This window comes from Helicoverpa zea, chromosome 7, assembly GCF_022581195.2.
Source record: "Helicoverpa zea isolate HzStark_Cry1AcR chromosome 7, ilHelZeax1.1, whole genome shotgun sequence".
NCBI classification, from domain to species: domain Eukaryota; kingdom Metazoa; phylum Arthropoda; class Insecta; order Lepidoptera; family Noctuidae; genus Helicoverpa; species Helicoverpa zea.
This window is the reverse complement of record NC_061458.1, coordinates 12,356,131-12,377,220: the sequence shown is the minus strand read 5'-3', so window position 1 is coordinate 12,377,220 and position 21,090 is coordinate 12,356,131. Positions and strand designations below refer to the sequence as shown.

General features: G+C 34.1%; 2 protein-coding genes across 2 annotated transcripts in view; one reads left to right on the top strand and one right to left on the bottom strand.

Moving 5' to 3' along the window:
• Positions 1-21,090, bottom strand: part of LOC124631666 (angiotensin-converting enzyme) — a 158,302-nt gene that overhangs the window by 44,902 nt on the left and 92,310 nt on the right. The gene's annotated exons all lie outside the window — the stretch shown is intronic.
• On the top strand, positions 8,809-15,021 carry LOC124631668 (skin secretory protein xP2-like). Its single transcript, XM_047166170.1, has 2 exons — positions 8,809-8,961; positions 13,705-15,021. The coding sequence occupies exons 1-2, from the start codon at positions 8,950-8,952 to the stop codon at positions 14,782-14,784; spliced, it is 1,092 nt and encodes a 363-aa protein (XP_047022126.1). The 5' UTR covers positions 8,809-8,949; the 3' UTR covers positions 14,785-15,021.

Sequence of the window (21,090 nt, the reverse complement as noted above, 5' to 3'; positions counted from 1 at the left end):
CTTCGTATTGTCATTAACTTCATCAAAAACGTCTCAACTGATTACATTACAATAGATTACATTCGTAATATGATCGATTATTATCTGTTATATCATTACATTATATTATAATGTATTACGAAATCGTAAATCAACAGTTTGAAGGACGTGGGAGATGAATTTAAATCTGATTGTTTTTGCAAAAGTCTTGCAGGAATTGTAACATCGATCGCTTATGACATTGCTCCACATAGGTACTAGATGCATTAAGTATCGCACAAATATTAATTTACACATGAAATGATTTTAATTTTTTCGAATTATATTTAGGTTTCGGGTTGCCCGGGTAACTGGGTCGATGAGATCAGAGGCAGTCGCTCACTAGTACTCAGCCGCATCCTGTTAGAGTGGAGCCGATCCCAACGTAGTTGGGAAAAGGCTAGGCGGATGATGATGTTTTTTCTCCTTTTGGGGATAGAACTAGTACCTATTAGACATTTTTGCAATTATTACCACCATATATGCTTTTTTCCATAAGAATGGTTATATTTATCGTCCTCAGGTTTTGGAAGCAACAAAGAAGCCTTAAAAATTCATACACACGTAGAAATTACGTAAGATTTAGCATATTGATCTGGGAACGTTCTGGCCCACTTTGTGAAGGTTCCATAAAAACAATAGGCCCAATTTTCTTTTGTTATTTCATATAATGGAGATTTTCCCATATCGATTGCTTTTGTTTTTACATGATTGATCGGGTGATATTGCTGATAAGACCGAAGTATAAACTGAAACTTTTGGACATCATCATCAATATTGAAAATTTACTTGATGATAGTTTATTTTTATAAGTTTTGCAGGGCTGTATATACTATTATTATAAATTAAAAAATATTATAAGGTTTGTGGGAGATCCACTGAACTAATTTTGAAAATATTTTTTGAAAGTCACATTATATTTGTGAGTGGCGTATGCTATATTTTGAAAACTGAAACTGTATTATTGTGCAGAAGTTCCTTCAGTAGGCGGTTGAAACCATACTATACAGGCAGTGTGTGTAAAATATATTCTTATTTATTTACTGCAAACATACACAACTGAAAAATACACAAAGCATACCTCTATAAAATAAGAACACACATGACCCACTTATTCTTTTAACTAATTAATTTAATAAACAATCCAATATTTTCTTCGTTTATTTTGTTACGAAGATAAAGAATTGTTACTATCATTAGTTTAGCAGCAAGGTGATTTTATTGCGGAGGCTAAGATATAATTTATGAGTGTGTAGTTAGTCAGTCATTAGAGTAATAACTGGTGTAATAGTATCATCGTCAGTGATAGATAGCTTAGTAGATTGATGACCACTCTTGATTTTGTTTAGATGACTCTTGGTGAGATGATATGATCCTCTTCTTATCGAGTGGGCTGCAGGTTTAATGAACTAGCAAGCCCTGGTGTCAGAGTTTTCTAAACTCCACATGACGGTCTGTGACGTACGATAGACGTAATGATGAAACTAGTTGATGTCCGCGGTGCCTCATAAGTCTTGAGGAAACTTTTTCCCATATAAAGAATAAATAGCTTAGGCTCTACTCAATAATTTTTGAATTCCATAATGCCATCTTATCACAGTTTCTGTGTCTATCTGGCTCTAGAGAAATCGAAGAAAAAACTTACATTCAAATTAAAGACCTCAATTAAACAAATGACAATCAGTCGTACAAAACTTAAAACCAGCCAACTTAATTGCGAAGACTTACTTCTAAGTTAAACGTGCACTATTGTAATCTATTACTTAACTAACTCAGCCCATTACCGTAAAGTTAATAGGTCAACAAAGTTCAGAACTAAGTTTAACCAAACAAAGGCATTTGAACCAATATTAAGAGCAAATGACAAGGTTAACAGATTAAATCTTGAACTTGAGTATAACCTTTCTAAACTTTGGTTCACATTAGACCGCTATTGGTGTAAAGGTGAACTAAAATTGACGGGAAGTAGTAGTAATTTAGCCAAGTTGATTGATTGTCAATAATTTTATGTGTGAAAATGTATGTTAGCCTTATTTTGTAGGAAGTTGGGCAAGACTGTAATGTCTTACGTGAGTCATAGATGGTCTACTTTAATATAGGTAGTAGTAGGCATGGTTCAATTCAGTAGCCCTTATGACCAACTTAATACTTACGAAGCTTGCGAGTGTTTTAAAATTGAGATGATTGTTACTCTTTCATGCAAAACCAACCGAATGAATTTTGATGACACTCCATAGTTATCAGAGTAACATATAAGGTCTCGTTTTACTTGCGTTATGTATTTCGTAAAAAATTTCATAGTAGTTCACAGGAGTAGAAAAAAGAAAGTGAGAGTTTGGAAAAAATCGTCATATTGTTTGACTTTGTTACTCCATCATAGACATAAGAGAGTATACAAATGTATGTGTGTGTGTTTACATAGGTATCTCGTTTCTTAATAGGTTATCGCTGGAAAAAAGCTGGAACAAACCTTCTTGTCTTCTAAAAACAGGCTTTATGCATTATCTTAATCGATTCAAAGTGCACCAAAATAGCCACTCAGTACATTCACTCTAACAGTTATTTATACTGCTAAATAAATTTATCTTTTGATCCATTCGGACAATGAAATTGGACAGTGAACATAATTCACACTTAAAGCCGACCTTACCGTAATTAGGTGAATGTCAAGTAATATATTTCAGTGTGAATTTAATACTAATACTGTCGTATCAAATTATTAAGCCAGATTTAATTTTATTATTGAATAGATATTAAAAAGAAAATGGTACTTGTGGTAAAGTAAGAGCCGCACGGAATTATAGATCATTTATAGCAACGCATCGATGATCATAGATAGCAACCCTTGCTGCGACCGATCAGTAGATGGTTGTCGTGAGGGGTGACCATCTCTCCACGACGAGTTCTTCCGTAGTTTGGAAGGCATAAATTGGTGGGTACCGACTGTCATTTGAACATCTTTGGCAGTTGTTCCGGCTAGTCCAGTGACAAACAGTCTTATTGAAGGATTGCCCGGGTTGGGGTTGAGGTGGTCAGATAGGCAGTCGCATCTTGTAAAACACGAGTAGGTACTCAGCTGCATCCAGTTAGACTGGAAGGCGACCCCAAAATAGTTGGGAAACGGCTAAGCTAAGGCTAAGGGTACTGACTAAGTATCATTTGAACATCTTCAGTATTTGTTTCTTCTACAAGTCGTATAATATTATAAGCGTCTAATAAACACCAATACCTAAAAATGACGTCACAAAAATAAAGTACATCACAGAAGTAACTACGTCTCGGTTAATGCACTACTTTTGGGCTGTATTCGTTCGAGTTCAAGGCCGTTGGAGACCGGAACCGGTCGCAGAATAGACAAAGAGCTGGGTTAAGATTGTCATGTGTTGGTTAAATTTCTGGCCCGCGTAGACATTTGACAGCTTGAAAATTTGTGATTAAATCTAGTTTTCTGGAAAGCTTCTGTTGTTAATACAAAAAGGTAATTACTTTCGTTTATAAAAATCTTTGTAGTCCATTTGCCAGCGTGTGCTGCACTTAAGATTTTTTCTTTATTTCAGGTTTAAACACGACTATAAAAATGGTTTAAAAGGACCTCAGCCCTTGCGTTATAAAAGTTTGCTACAAAAAAAAAAAGGTGAAAAGATAACGCACCCAGTCTCCCAGCCTACAATAAGATTGTGCTGCACGCTTGATCGACTTAAGCCTTTCCAATATTCTGTAGATATACCTAATTATAGATACTTACTTATATACTTGAATATACACTGTTTACTGTGCCATGTAATTCGACTTTTATTCATTTAACGAGAGCGGAACGGACCGAACCATATTTAGAATTGCATATCGTTTTTACACTACTGTCAATTGTTTTTGTTTTTGCTGTTGCTAAGCAACTGAGTTCTTTTTTTATCCAGTTTAAAATTATGTTTGAGTTTAAGTTGAAGTGAAGTCATATTTTTATCTTTGCGATTTTCAGCAATGTAAATTCAGTGTCCATTTCTTACAAGAAATTAAATGTTCCTCCTTGGGGTCAGAAATTCTATCGAACAGGATACAACTGGATATTACATTTCAGAGTTCTAAGTATAAAATTGTCTCGGCTTATTACTCGACTTTTTTTCAGCTATAGGTAGATACTGATTCATGAATTGGACGATGATTAGGCATATTAAAGATAAAGTAGCTGAATCAAAAATCTTTTTCTGAACTAAACTGCTTTTCTACATATACTTAACGCGTTAACTCTCAGTACCTACGTTTATAGAAATACACACAACATATTTACTGCTTATTTACTACCAACAGTAAAACAAAAGGTTTCGGCAGGCCCTACAAATATGATCACGTAACCAATTTATCTTCTAACAGAATTAATAACAATGTAAGGGCTCCACACGTTTTCAATTTGGCAGTAATAATAACAATAACGCTTATTATAATAATATTATCATTAAATATTAAAAAGGGAAGTGACTGGCAACATTGGCGGTGTTTTAAGGTCAAAAATTGTATCAAAAACGGCCACGATTTCGATTCTGGGTCAAGATTCGGAGCTGATTACGATAAACTGGAAATGAACTTCCTTATAAGTATTTGTTTATAATAATAAAAAAAACAATTATAAATTCCATGTTTTTTGGTAAACAAAAGATATCGACATGTAGGACGTAGTAATCTATGGTATAAATCTCTTCTACGCGTGGTCTTCATTTACAGTGATGATTCCAGTTCATTTGTGTTTTAGTTAGTTCATAATTTGTTGTCTTTGACTCTTTATTACCTCCAAAGATTTTAAGATGCTAACTTAAACATCAGATTAAGGTTCCTTACTAAAGAAAGAGTAAGAGTTTTTTGGAAAAATGAAGGGATCAATTCATGACTTTCTTCAATGAATAACCGCGTACAATTGAGCATCTCACAATTATTCATCGTCAGCCTTTTCATCGTCCTACTGTTGGGTACAGGTCTCCTCTCACACAGCGAAGGATTGAGCGTTAATCACCACACTAGCTGAAGGCAGGTTGGAGATTTCAGACCTTACAGTCCAGGTTTCCGCAAAGCACTACGTTATTGCATAATAATGACGTCTTATTAAATTTCTAGCACTATTTAGGTAATTGTGTAACACCTACTTAGGTTTTAGAAACGAAATAATTACTATAATATATAATCGTTGCGGCCTCAACCGTCAAGTTTATTTGATTCCTCAACAAATTTGATTTATAACGGTGGTAACCTGATTAAGTCATAACAAAGAGATATAAGGCATTACCAACATTGTAGTAATAATTTTTAATAATGCATAATTCGATCAAATTACCTACAAATCGAGTTTTACTAGGTATGATTTATTTTGAACATATCCTGCAGTATGTACTAAATGTTGTTACTAAATATCCTCAAAGAAAATAACTTAATAATTCCGGTATGATTCAACTATATCCTTCTAAGAATCGACTGAAAATCGATAATAAAAATCGGTATGAGAATCGATTATAAAAAGCGGTATGAGAATCGATCATAAAAATCGGTATCAGAATCGATTATATTTCCGCGTGGGTGGCGATTTTCGCACTAGGAAGGGCAGTAAACCTTTTAAAATGTTAAGTATTCGATAAAAAAGGGTTTCCTGTATAATTATCGATAGTGTTTTATGATTTAATGCAATTTAATTGAGTTCTCAATGCGTCATGAAGTGATAATGCGTTGCTAAGTACGACGTGAGCTACCTATTTAATCGAATAAAATTAATTTATCGATTGACGTAATATTCGCAACACTTATTGCTCGTCCTGAACAAGTATTGCTTTATTGGGTTGTAAAAAGTGATGTAACCTAATACCTAGACAATATAAGAGAATAGCTATAATTCGATGTCTTTACGAAAAACTCGCCCCCAAATTAATTTCTGTTATTGTACTAATTATTAGGAACGCATCAGCAGAACCGATTTAAATTAAATTCAAAAGAAATAGCCTAGAGTCTAATAAAGGAGATCTTTTTATCCAGGTACGGAAAGAAGTTCGGGGCCCGGTGGATCCGCGGGGATAAACAATATTTGTACGTAGGATATTTAACACTACAGTCGATTAGCCCTTCAACTTAAACCTGTATTCTGTTCTCATACATAGATTTTAAAAAACTAAGAACATTCACACATTACGGCTCTAAGGTCAAAAGTCAATGGGATTGTAATCACACGTTTGTTACTAGTAAGTATGCCTATAGATACATAAAGTGTTAGGCTTTCTTATTTTATGGCAAATCATAAAGTATATTTATTTATAGCTTTATTTTTTAAGGGAACAGTTCTAGCATGTTCTTCTCCATGAAGAACCATGCAAGTGGAGACTGACTTTTGATAAGCATCTGCAGAGTCCCATTCGAAATAAAAACTTTGAAATTATCGTTGGTAGAGTAGAAGCATTGGTAATAAAATTAATTAAAACAATAATAAAATTAGTTTTAATGCGCTTTAGGAAAAGCAATAATTTATGATAATAATACCTGTACGGATAATTTAATTGTTATTTTATTGATGTTGTATAATGTTATGTCAGTAAGCTATTCCTAATCTTTGTACTTTTATGATCTGTTCGGGTCATTTCAATTTTACAGAAACTCGTTAAGTTATAATTAGTAAGGGCTATGTTTACTTTAATATGTTTCATCATCATCATCATCATCATCATCTCAGCCATAGGACGTCCACTGCTGAACATAGGCCTCCCCCTTTGATCTCCACAGATACCTGTTGGAAGCGACCTGCATCCAGCGTCTTCCGGCGACCTTTATAAGGTCGTCTGTCCACCTCGTTGGTGTTAATATGTTTAATTGCATCTAATTTAAGTATATAAAGAATATTTATATAGGTACCATCATATTTGTAACATACATTTATGACAAATAAATAAATGATTTCTATTGTTTTCTGTTGTTATCCTGAAAACTCCAAAACTACTGAATCGATTTGAAATGTTATTTCACTATTGGGAAACGTCACTATCCTCGGATGACTTAGGTAAGCTTTATTTTACGGAAATAATTTCTCCCGGGACACGGGTGAAACCGCAAGAAACAGTCAGTATGTCACAAACAATTTCATAATACCTATTTATTTGTGTATTTGATTACGAAAGTTATTGGTTTATAGTAAGAGTTTAACAAACAGACAAACATACGTAAAGTCAGGATTACAAGCAATGAATCAGTGTCGAACCAGGTCATGGTTGGTTATATCTAGAAATATGCGTATTTACGCATAATTATGTCAATAGCCCTGTCACAATTGATACAAAATCTATAACTACATGCATTAGTTCCGTGACAAACTGATTTGATATTCAGTTAATTCGCAACGCATTGTTTTATAATATTTACTTTATACTAGTTGTTTCATGCGGTTTCACCCGCGTCGCGGACAGTCTTTCCGTACCCGGATAAAATATACCTGGGGACAGTGTAGCTTCTCAACAGTGAAAGAATTGTTCAAATAGGTCCAGTCATTTCGGAGCTTTGAAGGAAAAAACAAACAAAAAAACTCTTCGAAATATTAGTTTAGATAAATCGTACTCACAATAAAGTATTTAACGGAAATATTTGTCTGAAAGGATTCTTTACATCGCATCCAATATCTTTGTATGACTGTTAGAACTGTTAAATAAAAATCAGACTGAAGAATAAATTTTGAAGGAGAAAATCGCAAAGGATATGGATTTTTTTTTCAGCTAGTGCGATCGAGTTCCTAAAGATTTTTCTAATGCATTAGGTACACCATGATAGGTGTGTTTCTCATGTGGTTCCTCACCAATTAATTTACTACTTCATTGTATGTAACTGTCTACGCACATACTTATGCATACGTCTACCTGATTAAATTGCCACTACGAACAGATAGATTCTAAGCGTTAACGCACATTGGGTATCACCATTACACCATTATCCAAGTAAAGTGTTTAATCTCGTCGTCTATAAAATACTATTTCAATTGATTCAATTTTATGTTTATCTGAATTCACTGCATAATAAGAGATATTCAAATTCTATAAAATAAGGTCAAAAGGCCTCATTAAAGGTCAACGCAATATGTTAAATAACTTACCCGAGAATCGAACTTACATACAACTGTTTGAAGTAACTAAGAATGTGAATAGATTGATATACATAGGTAGGTATATAGATAACAATAATTGATGATATATTTTATGTAAGTAGGTTTATATCAATATCGTCCCAAAAGTCAAACAGAGATGCAATATGCAAATGCATTTCGATACTGTTGTAGTCATTACTTAACAAGATCAGAACAAAGAACTTTGAATCAGAAATATCAATAATGTACTGTAATATTTGCCATAGTCCACTTTGTTTACTTAATGAATCCAAAAGTCGAACAATCAAAAGGATGCGAAATATCGATAAACGTTAGAACATCGACATAATTTACGATCTAGACCATTACCGACATACGCAAACTACAATTATTACGGACGAAGCTGTAATCTTTGTGCAGGATGCCGACCAGTATTAAATATCAAGCGGAAACACTTATATTTAACTTCAAGATACGCAATTGCAAAATACACATAACTCAAAAATATGTCGACCAAAACTGATACCCTAGGGCATGAACACACGGAACGATTATTATCGAATCTAAAAAAATCCAACATTATTATTGAAGCGAAAAAGTAGTTGCGTAATTAGAGCGAAAAATAATTCGTGAATATTTTTTTAAATTCGGAACGCGCGGCGCGTCTGTCTTCTGTTCGACGTCTAGCCGTATACGAAGGACTCGGACACAAAACAGCCTATTCCCGCTAGGGGGGCAATGGCGAAAGTATCGCCAAATAACCACCTATAAAAACACAGAACACACTCAACACAGTATCCAGTTCGATTCCCGACACCAACCACCGTTGAAGAGGCATTATGAAAACAACGGTGAGTGTGTGAAGTGCAGTGACGTGAAGTGATGACTTCAAAAAAGTGAATTATGTGTCCCGTGTTTGTGAAGTGATTTAGGGCCTGTTATACCATTGTTTTTTAAATCGGTTAATTTCAAAGTGATTTTTAATAGTTTTTTGAATAATGAATGTTCAAATTCATTGCCGTTTGAACAATGGTGGAACAGGTTTTACTTCAAATATCACCAGTGCGTAAAACGGGATGTGATACACTTTTTTGAAGTCAACATTTTACTTTTAAAACTAATCATTAGACTAATTCAGTATTTAAAATCTTCAGCAAAATATCCGTTACGCTATCGGTAGCAAAAATAATATAGTGCAGTATTTAAAAATCATAATTCAAATCAAGACCATTTTAATTCAACTTACAAATATATTTCAATGTTCAAATCCCAAAAAGGTTTAACCGACCCACTGATAATGAAAACGCCAAAGCAAAGCCCCAAGTCCAATAAATTAAACTACAAATTATTACCGATGAGTAATCCGTAGTTACGTCACAATAGAGAATTTACTCTCGATCGACACAACAGGTTTAAGTCCAGTCTAACAAGGAAGAGAGTCCAGGAAGGCATAAGTCAATGCTACGCCCAGTTAATGCGTAAATTGCATGAAGGCAACTGAGAAAAACAGATGTAATAACTACTAACATATATGAACTTCGCAGAAAAGAAATCTTAAGTACTAGAAATAAAAAACAAAAAAAACTAAGAAATTTTGTACAAAATATTAATAAGATTTGATAAATCTTTCAAAAAAAATCTTACTCAGAAAATTTTGTACAAAACGTTAAAAAGATTTGGCTTAAAACACTCAAACAAAAACGTAAATGTCAGTTTTGTTTCTGTAAATCGACCCGTGAGAATAGATGAACTTAGATTTGGTAACAATACAATTAGATATTAGCTGCTAAATACTGAGTTTCAATGGTAATTGTTCAATTAGGAGATAAAATTAAGAGTTTAGTTGACTTTATTTAAACAAATTGTGTATTTTTTTTGAAAATACACGTTTTTATATTTTGACCAGTTCTGTGGTTAAACAAAGGTATTTCTGTAGAATGCCCTAACTATTTTTTTGTTTTCCTTTAGATGTCAAGAAAATCATTGAATGTTCATAAATCGCCAATCTGTCCTTATCCAGAAACAATTTATTACATTCAAGTATTAATATCTATTAAGTACGCTTTCCTGACCCATTGATTAAATTTTAATTGCTCCTACAATTAATAGGCTCAATTTCAGCAAAACTTATAGAAATAACTTATTTAAAAGCAAACTCAACAGAGTGCAAACCTGTTAAATTTATTGGTTTCCTGTATAACCAGATTGGCCTTTTATAGTTCATGTTATTAGTCCTAAACTGACTAGTTCTTAGTTACTGCATTTGTGTGTGAAAACATAAAGACTTGGTAACCACGCGGTCTTCGAAAAAACATATTACAAAGAATTTTTTATGATGTGAATTCACAAAAGATATTTGTTTTGTACTGGACAAAACTGTTGCTTATTTCCAACATTCGATCACCAATTTACTATAGAACCTATTTTTTTATTATTTATAAGTCTTACTTCATATTAATTTTATGCATTAAAATGCTGTATTTTACTGCGTTTATCTAAAACAACCAAAGAACAATGTAGCTTTATGCAAAAAAATAAAAGACTGTCGCGTGCCCGTCCAAAATTCCGAACCCTATATTTCAATCAACCATATACGCGATATAAATAGACGTCCATTAAAGATGTGCATAAGTCATGTCATAATATCACATGCCAGGTCACCGTGTGCCATAGTATTACTTACGTAAGCCGAGTAAAACTGGCACATTTTACTGTAATAGTCAACCGCGATCTTTAACCGTGTATGGGTGCAATATTTCTTAGTATTGTTGGCCTGAGCAAAACTCATATAATCGAGAAATTTAGACATAAAGAGGAAAATTTTGGTTGTTTGTTTGCATGCCAAAGCCTCCGAAAAAGCTGAAAATTTGAAAAATTATTTCATTGCTTGCTTACACTAGCCCCGGACAACATCTATAGGTTATATTTTATCCTGGTAGGGGCAGAAGCTCCCACGGGATGCAGGACAAACGTGAGAAACAGCTAGACACAAAATAAAGTTTTCTTTAACTTCTTTGTTTATCGAACTTCGCAGTAATTAACATAGGTATAGCTAAAGTCACAGTTAGGTAAGTATCCGTCGCGACCCATTTCCTAAGTTGCGAAAGCCCCATAGCAAAATATCCCACGAACCGACCCGAAGCAGCCCGATCGCCAACCGACCTCGTTCTCTTTGTACCTGATTAGCATCTATTCTGTCAAAACAATGCGAATGAAAATGTTTGCGATACGATTTTCGAGTATTGTTTTTTGATATTAGAATCTAATGTTACTTAATTGATAGCTTCTGTATTAATATTAAACGTATCTTGTGAAATTCATTACCAATCTGACAGATCTATGTCGCTTAAGTTATGATATAAATATGAAAAAAAAGAAATCTTGAACATCATAAAATTTGTTTACATATTGGCACGTGCCATCTTATTTGTACGTCTTTGCAAGCTCACGATGCTGTTATGACGTCACAAAGATGCGCTTAACTCTCATTGGCTAATTTGTGTATATCGTGATACTTTTTTCGTGAGATTGAATCAGGCAGTTACGTACAATAACGCGTCCATGAGACTCGTTGCGTTGTGGATTATGTCGCAGTAATGGTATATTCTTGGCAACCAGGTTTTGTAACTGTAGATGTGTAAGTAATAGATCTAGCGGTGTTCATTACACAAATTATATGGGGCTCGTTAATACTGGCATATAAGATAAAGTACTCTAGAACAGTGATCCAACCTTCTTCATTTTACTAAGATGCTCTCAGAAAAGATACGTTTGATTTTTACAAAGAATGGCTCTCAAAATCTCTTTTGAATAGAAACAATGCAAGGTCGTACTCCAAAAAGCGTAATAGCAAAAATTGCAAAAATAAACAAAACAACGCTGGGAAAATTCTAACAAAGAATACTTGATATACGCTGAGTTGCACCACGAAAAGTTAACCGAGCCATTTGTGAACGACGATTATGGAGTACTTAGACCAAGCGTTTGTACCCAGCGTGATATTATTTAAATGAGTATTGCAATACATGTACGGGTTTACAGGGGACCCGTATTTCTCAACTTATTGCTTGATAGCCATCTTTTTGCAGACTAAAAAATTGGAACATTATACGGGAAATGTGCACATAATGCGCAGACCTCTTAAGCCTCGATTAAGAGTCTAGCTTCCTTAATTAGCTAACAATGACGATATAAAACAAAAGCAGGCATTATAAATATTTAATTAAAATACCTACTTGAGGCAATCAGTCATTTTCAACACATACCGGTGACTTTGCACATTGTCTTCATTCCTCAACTCAAACCAAGGTTGTTGTTCACGTAACTTTCAATTGAAATTAATCTGGGTTATGTATCATCAATCTTTGACATTGTCCGGGTATTTTGCAAACATGGAAGCTTAAACCTTGATTAATTTTGATCTCTTGTTATAGTGGAAAGTTTAGTTGTGTAATCGGGAACATTATTTAGGATTATTTGTATTGAATTGTTAAATTTGTGCGTAGGATAAGGATTAGTCAATGTTTACATATAATCCTTATGACATAACGTTACATAAAAGTGGTTCAAGTACTTAGGTACCTTAGCTAGATTAGCTAGACTCAAGTATGAATTGGGTGTCAATTGCTATAGAATTATTTATTAAGAGCTTAACAGTTTTAGCTTTTAACGATGATAAAACCTCAGATAATTAAAATGTGTATTAATAAACTGACTTATAAACCATATTTAGTAATCCAAGTTGTTTACTGATGACAGTAATTTCCATGTCACCGTTCGCAAGCGGTTGCGAAACCTTGATAAACGGACGATTTGCAATATCGTAGTGAATAGTTAACCGATCGTTAACTATACGTTAACCGTGGTTATATAACGGTGTATTGACACGATTTGCTTCGATACTTCTAGTTTATTGCAGCGATGCAATTAATAATGCATCTTTTGGCAGTGTTAAGTCATTTGATTGAGTTATTAAAGCAGTGTTTCTAGATGTCAGTGTTCGACTAGAATATAAGGTTTTTTAGAAACGTGTTAACGGGTTGTTAAGTAACCGTTTTTTTTAATCAGTGGTTATAGATTTTTAATTATTTTAATTTTTGAATTTATGTTAGAATTTTGGGCTGTATAATATACTTGACATTGAAATATTAAATAGTTATCTAGCTCAAATGTCAAAATGACTTTAATAGTTCCGCATAATTAATCAAAAGATGTTTTTTTTTATTTTAATTTCAGATTTTAAAATTAAAAATCTTCTTTTATTTACATAGTTATCGATATTACTGAATATTTTCCACTAGGAAGACTAGCTCTTTATAATTTTCCTGAGTTTTTCTTCAAATACCTCTCCACACTTGAGTAGACCAGCGGTAAAGTTATTAATTGCATTGTAAAACGACAATGCACAGGCACACTAATTACTGCAATAATTAAATATTACGTGATTATTGGATAATGGTCTTGATTGATTCTATTATGTTTTTGTCATGCATTCATATACAATGTTTGCGCACTATGCGGTCCTCTAACAAAATCTTTAATTGAAAAATGAACCTCTCCACCAAATACTAAGGTTCATTTTCCCTTGTCCACAGTTCTGCTTAGTTTTCCTGCTGGTAGCAGCCGCAGCTGCCAGCGAGAAGAAGACGACAGAAAAGAAAGCGGAGCCATTGGAGAAGAAACTGGACAAACGTGGTCTCTTGAACCTCGGCTATGGATACGGCATTCACGGGCTAGACGTCGGCTACATCGGCAGCGGCCACGGCTTCGGCGGAGCATACAACCTGGTCGATGACCACGCCTACAGCGGCTACGGCATCGACCTCGGCCAGCACTCCGACACCACCAGGACCATCACCCTCGTCAAGGGAGTCCCATACGCCGTGCCCGTCGAAAAACACATCCCCTACCCCGTCGAGAAGCCCGTGCCCTACCCCGTCAAAGTGCCCGTACCACAGCCCTACGAGGTCGTCAAACACGTGCCTGTTCACGTGAAAGAGTACGTCAAAGTCCCAGTCCATGTGCCCGCGCCTTACCCGGTTGAGAAGAAGGTACCTTACCCCGTCCACGTTCCCGTCGACAGGCCTTACCCCGTGAAGGTCCTCGTCCCTCAGCCCTACCCCGTTGAGAAACACATTCCCTACCCCGTCAAGGTGCCAGTGCCCCAGCCTTACCCCGTGGAGAAACACGTGCCATACCCGGTCGAAGTTAAGGTTCCCGTTCCCCAGCCTTACCCAGTGATCAAACACGTTGGTGTCCCCGTTAAGGTGCCCGTTGACAGGCCCTACCCCGTACACGTACCTGCTCCCTACCCCGTTGAGAAGCCCGTCCCAGTCGCCGTGCCCGTTGAGAAGCCCGTGCCTTACCCCGTCAAGGTCCCCGTCGACAGGCCTTACCCCGTCAACGTAGACAGGCCTTACCCCGTGCCCGTTAAGGTGCCCGTCCCTGAGCCCTACCCAGTATACAAGCACGTGCCTTACCCAGTTGAGAAGCCCGTGCCCTACCCCGTAAAGGTGCCCGTCGACAGGCCTTACCCCGTGCACGTTGAGAAGCACATCCCAGTCCCCGTAGAGAAGCCTTACCCAGTTCCCGTCAAGGTCCCCGTGTTGGTTAGCGAGCACGACCACGACCACTCCAGCCACTTGAGCTTTGGAGGCTCCTACTACAGCCATTAGAATAATACTAGTTTTAATATTATAAATTTTCATCCGCCAAGCGATCATTGAAATATTATTTATAATCTCGCCTAATGGCCGGGACACCAGCAAAAGGAAACACATCATTTTTTGTATATTTATATGTAAACATGTCATGCATGTATGAGCGTACGTGTACGTAGTGATATAAAGGTTACCATTTTAGGTTTAAGATGAATGTAAAAAAGTATGAAAAAATTAAATAATTAAAAGTTATTTTTGCTGTTTCCATTTCAACACCCTCAATTTAAAAGTCCTCGCCCCGAAACGCACCCAACTCACATCCTATTTGTTTTTTTGCTGACAAAAATCACAAACCATATAAAAAGCTAACCTTCAGAGCTGTAGGCCTTTTAAAAGTTTATTTGAGGAAATAAGCAATCGATTGAGGAAATGTACAATCGCAGTGTGAAGTGTAAAGTATCGAGTATAATCATAAAGTCTGACCTTCGATTACAAGCTACTTGCTTGTATAACAATAATAATTTTATGTTATTCACTAGAACTGCTGTAAAAAGTTATTATAGTGTAAATATTGACTTGGAGGAAATAACTCTTACATATTTTTTATTATAAAGTTTTTGTGGCTGCCAATATAAATTGAGTCAAAAAGAAATACCTAAACCAATTATTTAGTAAATTTTACAATCTGAATTTAGTAAGTAACCTATTTGAATAAAATATTCAAAATTGAAATTTATAAATTTCTAAAAATCTTAAAATGTGAAAGAACATATGTATATCATAATAACATATAGGCGACTTTTTGCTACAAAGATAGTAATAAATAAGGAAAAAAAAGATTCATGCTATTTCACGATAACCATTTTTCCTAAGTAAAATATCTCACACAATTTAAGGTAAGTAGGTATAAACAAGTAGCCGACCTTCTTCCCATGTCGATCTATCTATATAACATAATATTACATCCAAATTGAAGAAGATTTCGAAAAAAAAAAAGCTTTTTTACTTTTCAGGTATTATTTTTTTGTCTCAAGTTACAATACACAGTGGTTACAGATTACGTGAGAATCACTTTTACGTGAACAAAAGTGGAGTAAGCGTCTGTGCTGTCTATGTTATTATCTACTGACCTTGGAGTTATACTTTTAGAATTTTGACATGCTTTTTAAATCGGTCAAGTGCATGTTTGTTTTATGGAATCTTTTGGGTTCTTTATTATTGCGTGGTTTTGTTTGAGAATTTGAAATTTGTGGGGTGTATTGTCTTTAGTTTATTTTTTATTTCAGTACTTATTTTAGATGCAAGCTTGTGTTATTTGAAATAAACCTCAGTGAAAACTACTATAGAATTTTTCTTAAGTCAATAGAATTTGGAAATTTATATTTTTTTAAATATATATTTTTTGGTTATTGAATGTAGCTGATTGTTGAAATAAAATTCACACACAGACTCCACATTCAAATTATATTGTAGGTATCAAAAACACAATTGGAACTGAAATCTATCTCAAATTCTCATACTTAATATAAAGTCATCTCTAAATAATACATAGTAAAATAGATACCTAATAGAAAAAATAATACATAACTTTCCACCCAACATAGACACATTACACTGCATGCCAAAAAAACCGACCACTCATTATATTTTCACAAACGTCATGTTAGCGAACACCAAAGAACTGATAAGTTAAGTCATACAATACAATATGCATTTTCTCAGCCATTGCACATCAAACTGCAAGCGTTCGTGTATATGTATGAAAACGTTACTACATGATACAAAGAATTCTTTGTCCCATTGTTAGTAGCACGCTCACACGCATTTCTGTACACGTGAGCAAGAAAAAACTTGCACACAATAGCAAAATAATATTTGATAATTACAGTTGAATATTAATTAGGGTTTTACTGTGTTTCTTGTATAATGGTGTTAATTTTGAGGGATGAATGGGAACAAAAAGTTTTAAGAGAAAAAATTTAGGTATAATTTAATTTATTCGCTACACAAATAAATATATAATAGTAATAATAAACCAAATCACTAAAAAGCAGCTCTAGTTTTATTCCGAACTCTTCATATTTCTGTCTAGATTTGTTAGCAATGAATATAATTAAGTAAGCTCAATAACAAATTATTATAATTACACTACTCTTAACAGTTTCAAAACCATATTTCGAAATACTAGATCCAATTCTTGCAACGTTGACGTTACTAACTAGGAAATGAAAACTAAGTTTAATTACTAGTATCAAACAAGAATCAGCCAACATTACCCAATGGTTTGGCATGTAACCGTAATTGGTAGTGCAAAAATTACACTGTGTACATTTTATTGTCCGCGAGTGTAGTTTGCAAGTTACATGGGAAAAGCTTGATTCGCTGTTTTTATTGCGAAAGAGGTCGGTAGTGCAATGTTGTAAAATATATATGCATTTTTATGGGCTGTTACAATGGAAAAGAATGAAACACTTTTAGAGACATTAAAGGTGCCACACTGCTGTGCTTTTTGTAGAGCAACATAATACGATATAATGTTAACATTTAATTATATTTTTCAACCTTTGCGACTATCTATTGAATTTCACCCACTAAGTAACACTTGTAAACTTTGCTCCACAAAACCTTCCTAAATAAAGAACCTTCGATCAAGTTTAATTAGCCATTAATGTCAATCATCATTTTTAAAGCAGATAAAGGTATAGAGAAAAATTATGAAGACACCTTTTTACGATTTTTGTACCAGAAAATTAAAATATGTATGTAAGTATTTTCATAAACGCATCGAAAAAAAGATTAGAGTTATGTATCCCGAATTATAGGTAAAATTTGAATTAGGTCCCTTACAAACTGGTCACACTGCTGTTCACCCAAGTTATGTATCCCAAAAGATCTACATACTTTGATTATAAGTCCCTCGGAAAAGACTACATTTAGTTATTACAACTACTGCTACTCTCACTAACCATATAGACAGAATATCATTTCTCCACATGACACAACGCCATCTACGCTAACTATATGTAAACTATAAATTGGTATCGAGTTACCGTCAGCCCAAGGTTTAGAAAGTATAGAATGTTTTTATACAATTTACCAGAGCTTCTATGCGGTTTTACACGACACCGGCAGAGGGCGTAGTTGTCACATAGTAATTAATTGGCTGATTAATCTTAATTAAGCCATTTTTGGACTAATTGTTTTAACATATTATGAAGAAAATATAATAGGCTGTCGTAAGTATCTATTATCCAATTAATTATGTTATGGGTACTATTTTTTGTATCTCGTAGCTGCGTAGCGCGTAGCACATAAAAAATAGAGTTTTTCTACTTTAGGCTTTAGGAGTTTTTTTTATATCCTATGCTGTCCCACTGCTGAGCAAAGGCTTCACCCATAGCTACAGCATACTTTAGGCTTACATCGTTCTATCATAAAAGCCTAACATGTATATTCCTTGTTAGAAATAAGTGTAAGTAGTTGTTTGAAGTAAGGTTTTATTTCAACCAGTTCTTGTTATGTGCTGCTAATAGACTTAGACCCATTTGCACCATTCGTCGAGAGCAATACTAGCACGAACCTTTCAGAATATTACGGACACGTTACTTACACTACGCATCGTGTGCGTGTGAGTGCTGAAATAACATCTAATTATTTAAAAAGAGATAGTGGTTAAGAGAAATAAATTACTTGAACCACATGTTTAACTGTTATGTAAGAGTGATTTGAGGAAAACGCGAAATTAATACATAGTACTAAAAAGTACGTAAGAATTTTGTGGTCAAAGTCCCAGAGTTTAAGTAATAGGAGGTTAAAGTCCATTTACTAGACAGAAATTACACGTTTCTATTGTTTGTGTCCTAAAATCATCCTACTTCCTACTAATATTATAAACGTGAAGTATGTCCATACATACTTCACGTTTATAATAAAAAATAACAAACATCCGTTTGTTCATCAAAAACGACTGAACGTTTTTATGAAACTTGACACAGTCAAGTAGGTACAGCTTATAATGTTTATCCATGTGCAGAAATGATATTCACTCTGGGCCCTGGTGAAACCACGAGTGGAAACTAGTAACTTGTATTATTCGTGATTTCAAGGGTAAACGAAAGTGTCATATGTTGTCAACTCTGAAGAAATTATATTTAAAGCGTTTATTGAATAAAAGCACGTCTATATTTTATAAAAGTTCTTAGGATATATGATATTTTGCGTCACTGAAAAAGTGTTTGCAGCAAACAATGCCTTGATATGTCTGCAATATATCAAGAACTAGCCTTATTACTTAAGTTTAATATAAACATTATAATTAATTAAAAAGTATAACAAGCATATCAAATGAAAGGAGATTTCATACGAGAGCATAAAAAGAAAGGTATTTCGCACACATTACACTAGCAAAATTTGAAAGTACACTCATTGAGAAAAGATTTATGCTATTAGGTAAGACCACGAAGGAGAAAAGACCGTAATAAAAATGATTGAAAAATTTCGAAACATTTTTCAATAATTCATCATCTTGTAATATTGCAATGTAGTGCAGATGTTTTTAATTAAGTAATTTATAAACATATAAATTCTAAGATGATTTTCTACTCTAGTAATAAAGAAATTTTTTATGAGATTGTTAATAGAGATCATTTTTATTTACAATTTACAAACGAATAGAAATTCAATGATTTGTGGAATACATTTTAAATAAAAGGGAATGGATGTACGAGTAAACTAAGTTTGAATGGGGAGCGAGAAAATTCACTGGAAGCCAAGATAGAGAAAGACGGATCAATATCAAAATACTATTTTACTTCGAAGAAAGAAAAAAAACTTATATGCATAACCATCGGTGCATTATTTCACACTGGTATTTTGGGGCATGACATCTAATTACTGATTTGTTACCATAAATTAAACCCTGTTATTCTTTTAACACATTACTATTATAAAGGCGCATTTTAATCTAACAGACACACTTCTATCATCACCAGTACCCCACACGCCTCGTGAAAGGCATCCTACTCGCAAAATAAAAACAAAACATTTGCAATTTATTACTACTAGTGCGGTTGTGTAAACCGTGCATGTGTGTGTGTATATGTGTAGTAATTCATTAATGTGTGTGCTTAACACTTGATATACTTATATTATAATAACGGGAGCCTGATGCAAGATGTTACGACATGTAGAGCAAAAAATGTTTGTTTTTTTTTGTTTTGTGGACGGTTGAGAAACACCCTGTGTTTTTGAAGGCAGTTGTAAATAGCAAGCCTGGTTGATAAGTGAACCCGGCATTAGCATGTTTCCAAAGGAATAGGAAATAGCTGTCTTTCTGATGTTCTGGGGTTAAAAGTGTGTTATAATCATTATGATATATTTTTTATCAAAGAATACTTAAAGCCAAGCCTAAATGCAAGCTAATTACTTATTTTTGAATGTTTCGATAAGAATTTATCTGATTCAATTCCCATTAAGTCTCAATGAAACAGTAGCATCAAATAGACAAAAAATATTTTATTTTGTATGTTACATGAATTGTTACATATTTTATTCATAAAAACAAAAATACCATTTAAAATTAGATGTACGAGATGTAGAAAATCGTGACATTTAAATGAATGTGTTTAACAAATCTTTTATACTTTACTAGCTCCAGCGGCTTCCTTGATAAATGAGCTATCTAATACAGAAAGATTTTTTTAAGTCGCATCAGTAGTTAATGACATTGGCACGTTCAAACAAACATACTTACTTTAGCTCTAAAAAATAAGTTTATACTATTATTTATATATTAAACAGTGATAATGATCCAAACTATTGTGCAACCGTTTTCTGGTATTTGAGAATTTATGAGTGTTCGTCCAATGGCAGACGTTTCTTTTGAATAATAATTATAATTGAAGATCTACGAAGATATGAAGGACTTTGAGAATCCTACTGAATATAATACTGAATATCTTTTTAATTTTATTGCATCTAAACAAGTTATGTGTATATGTTTGCCTATGCACTAGCATATTTTTGCGCACAGATCCCGAAGCCAGGACAAACACTTACGATGGGTTACCATTTATCTATAACGATAACCGAACTACTTTCGGTTGTCAAACCACGATTTGACCAATGGGCCACGATTTCACGGCGGATTACGGTATGGTTTTTGTTAAAAATAAACAGTGCGACGCACCCTTGGAAATCCCTAATTAGAAAATCATGATTTTAAACACTACTTACAACTTAATAATGTATTACTTATGGTTGGTTTTAATTAATTTATGAAGAAAATTAACATAAGTTTCGCGTGAAAGAGGCGTCAAGTCG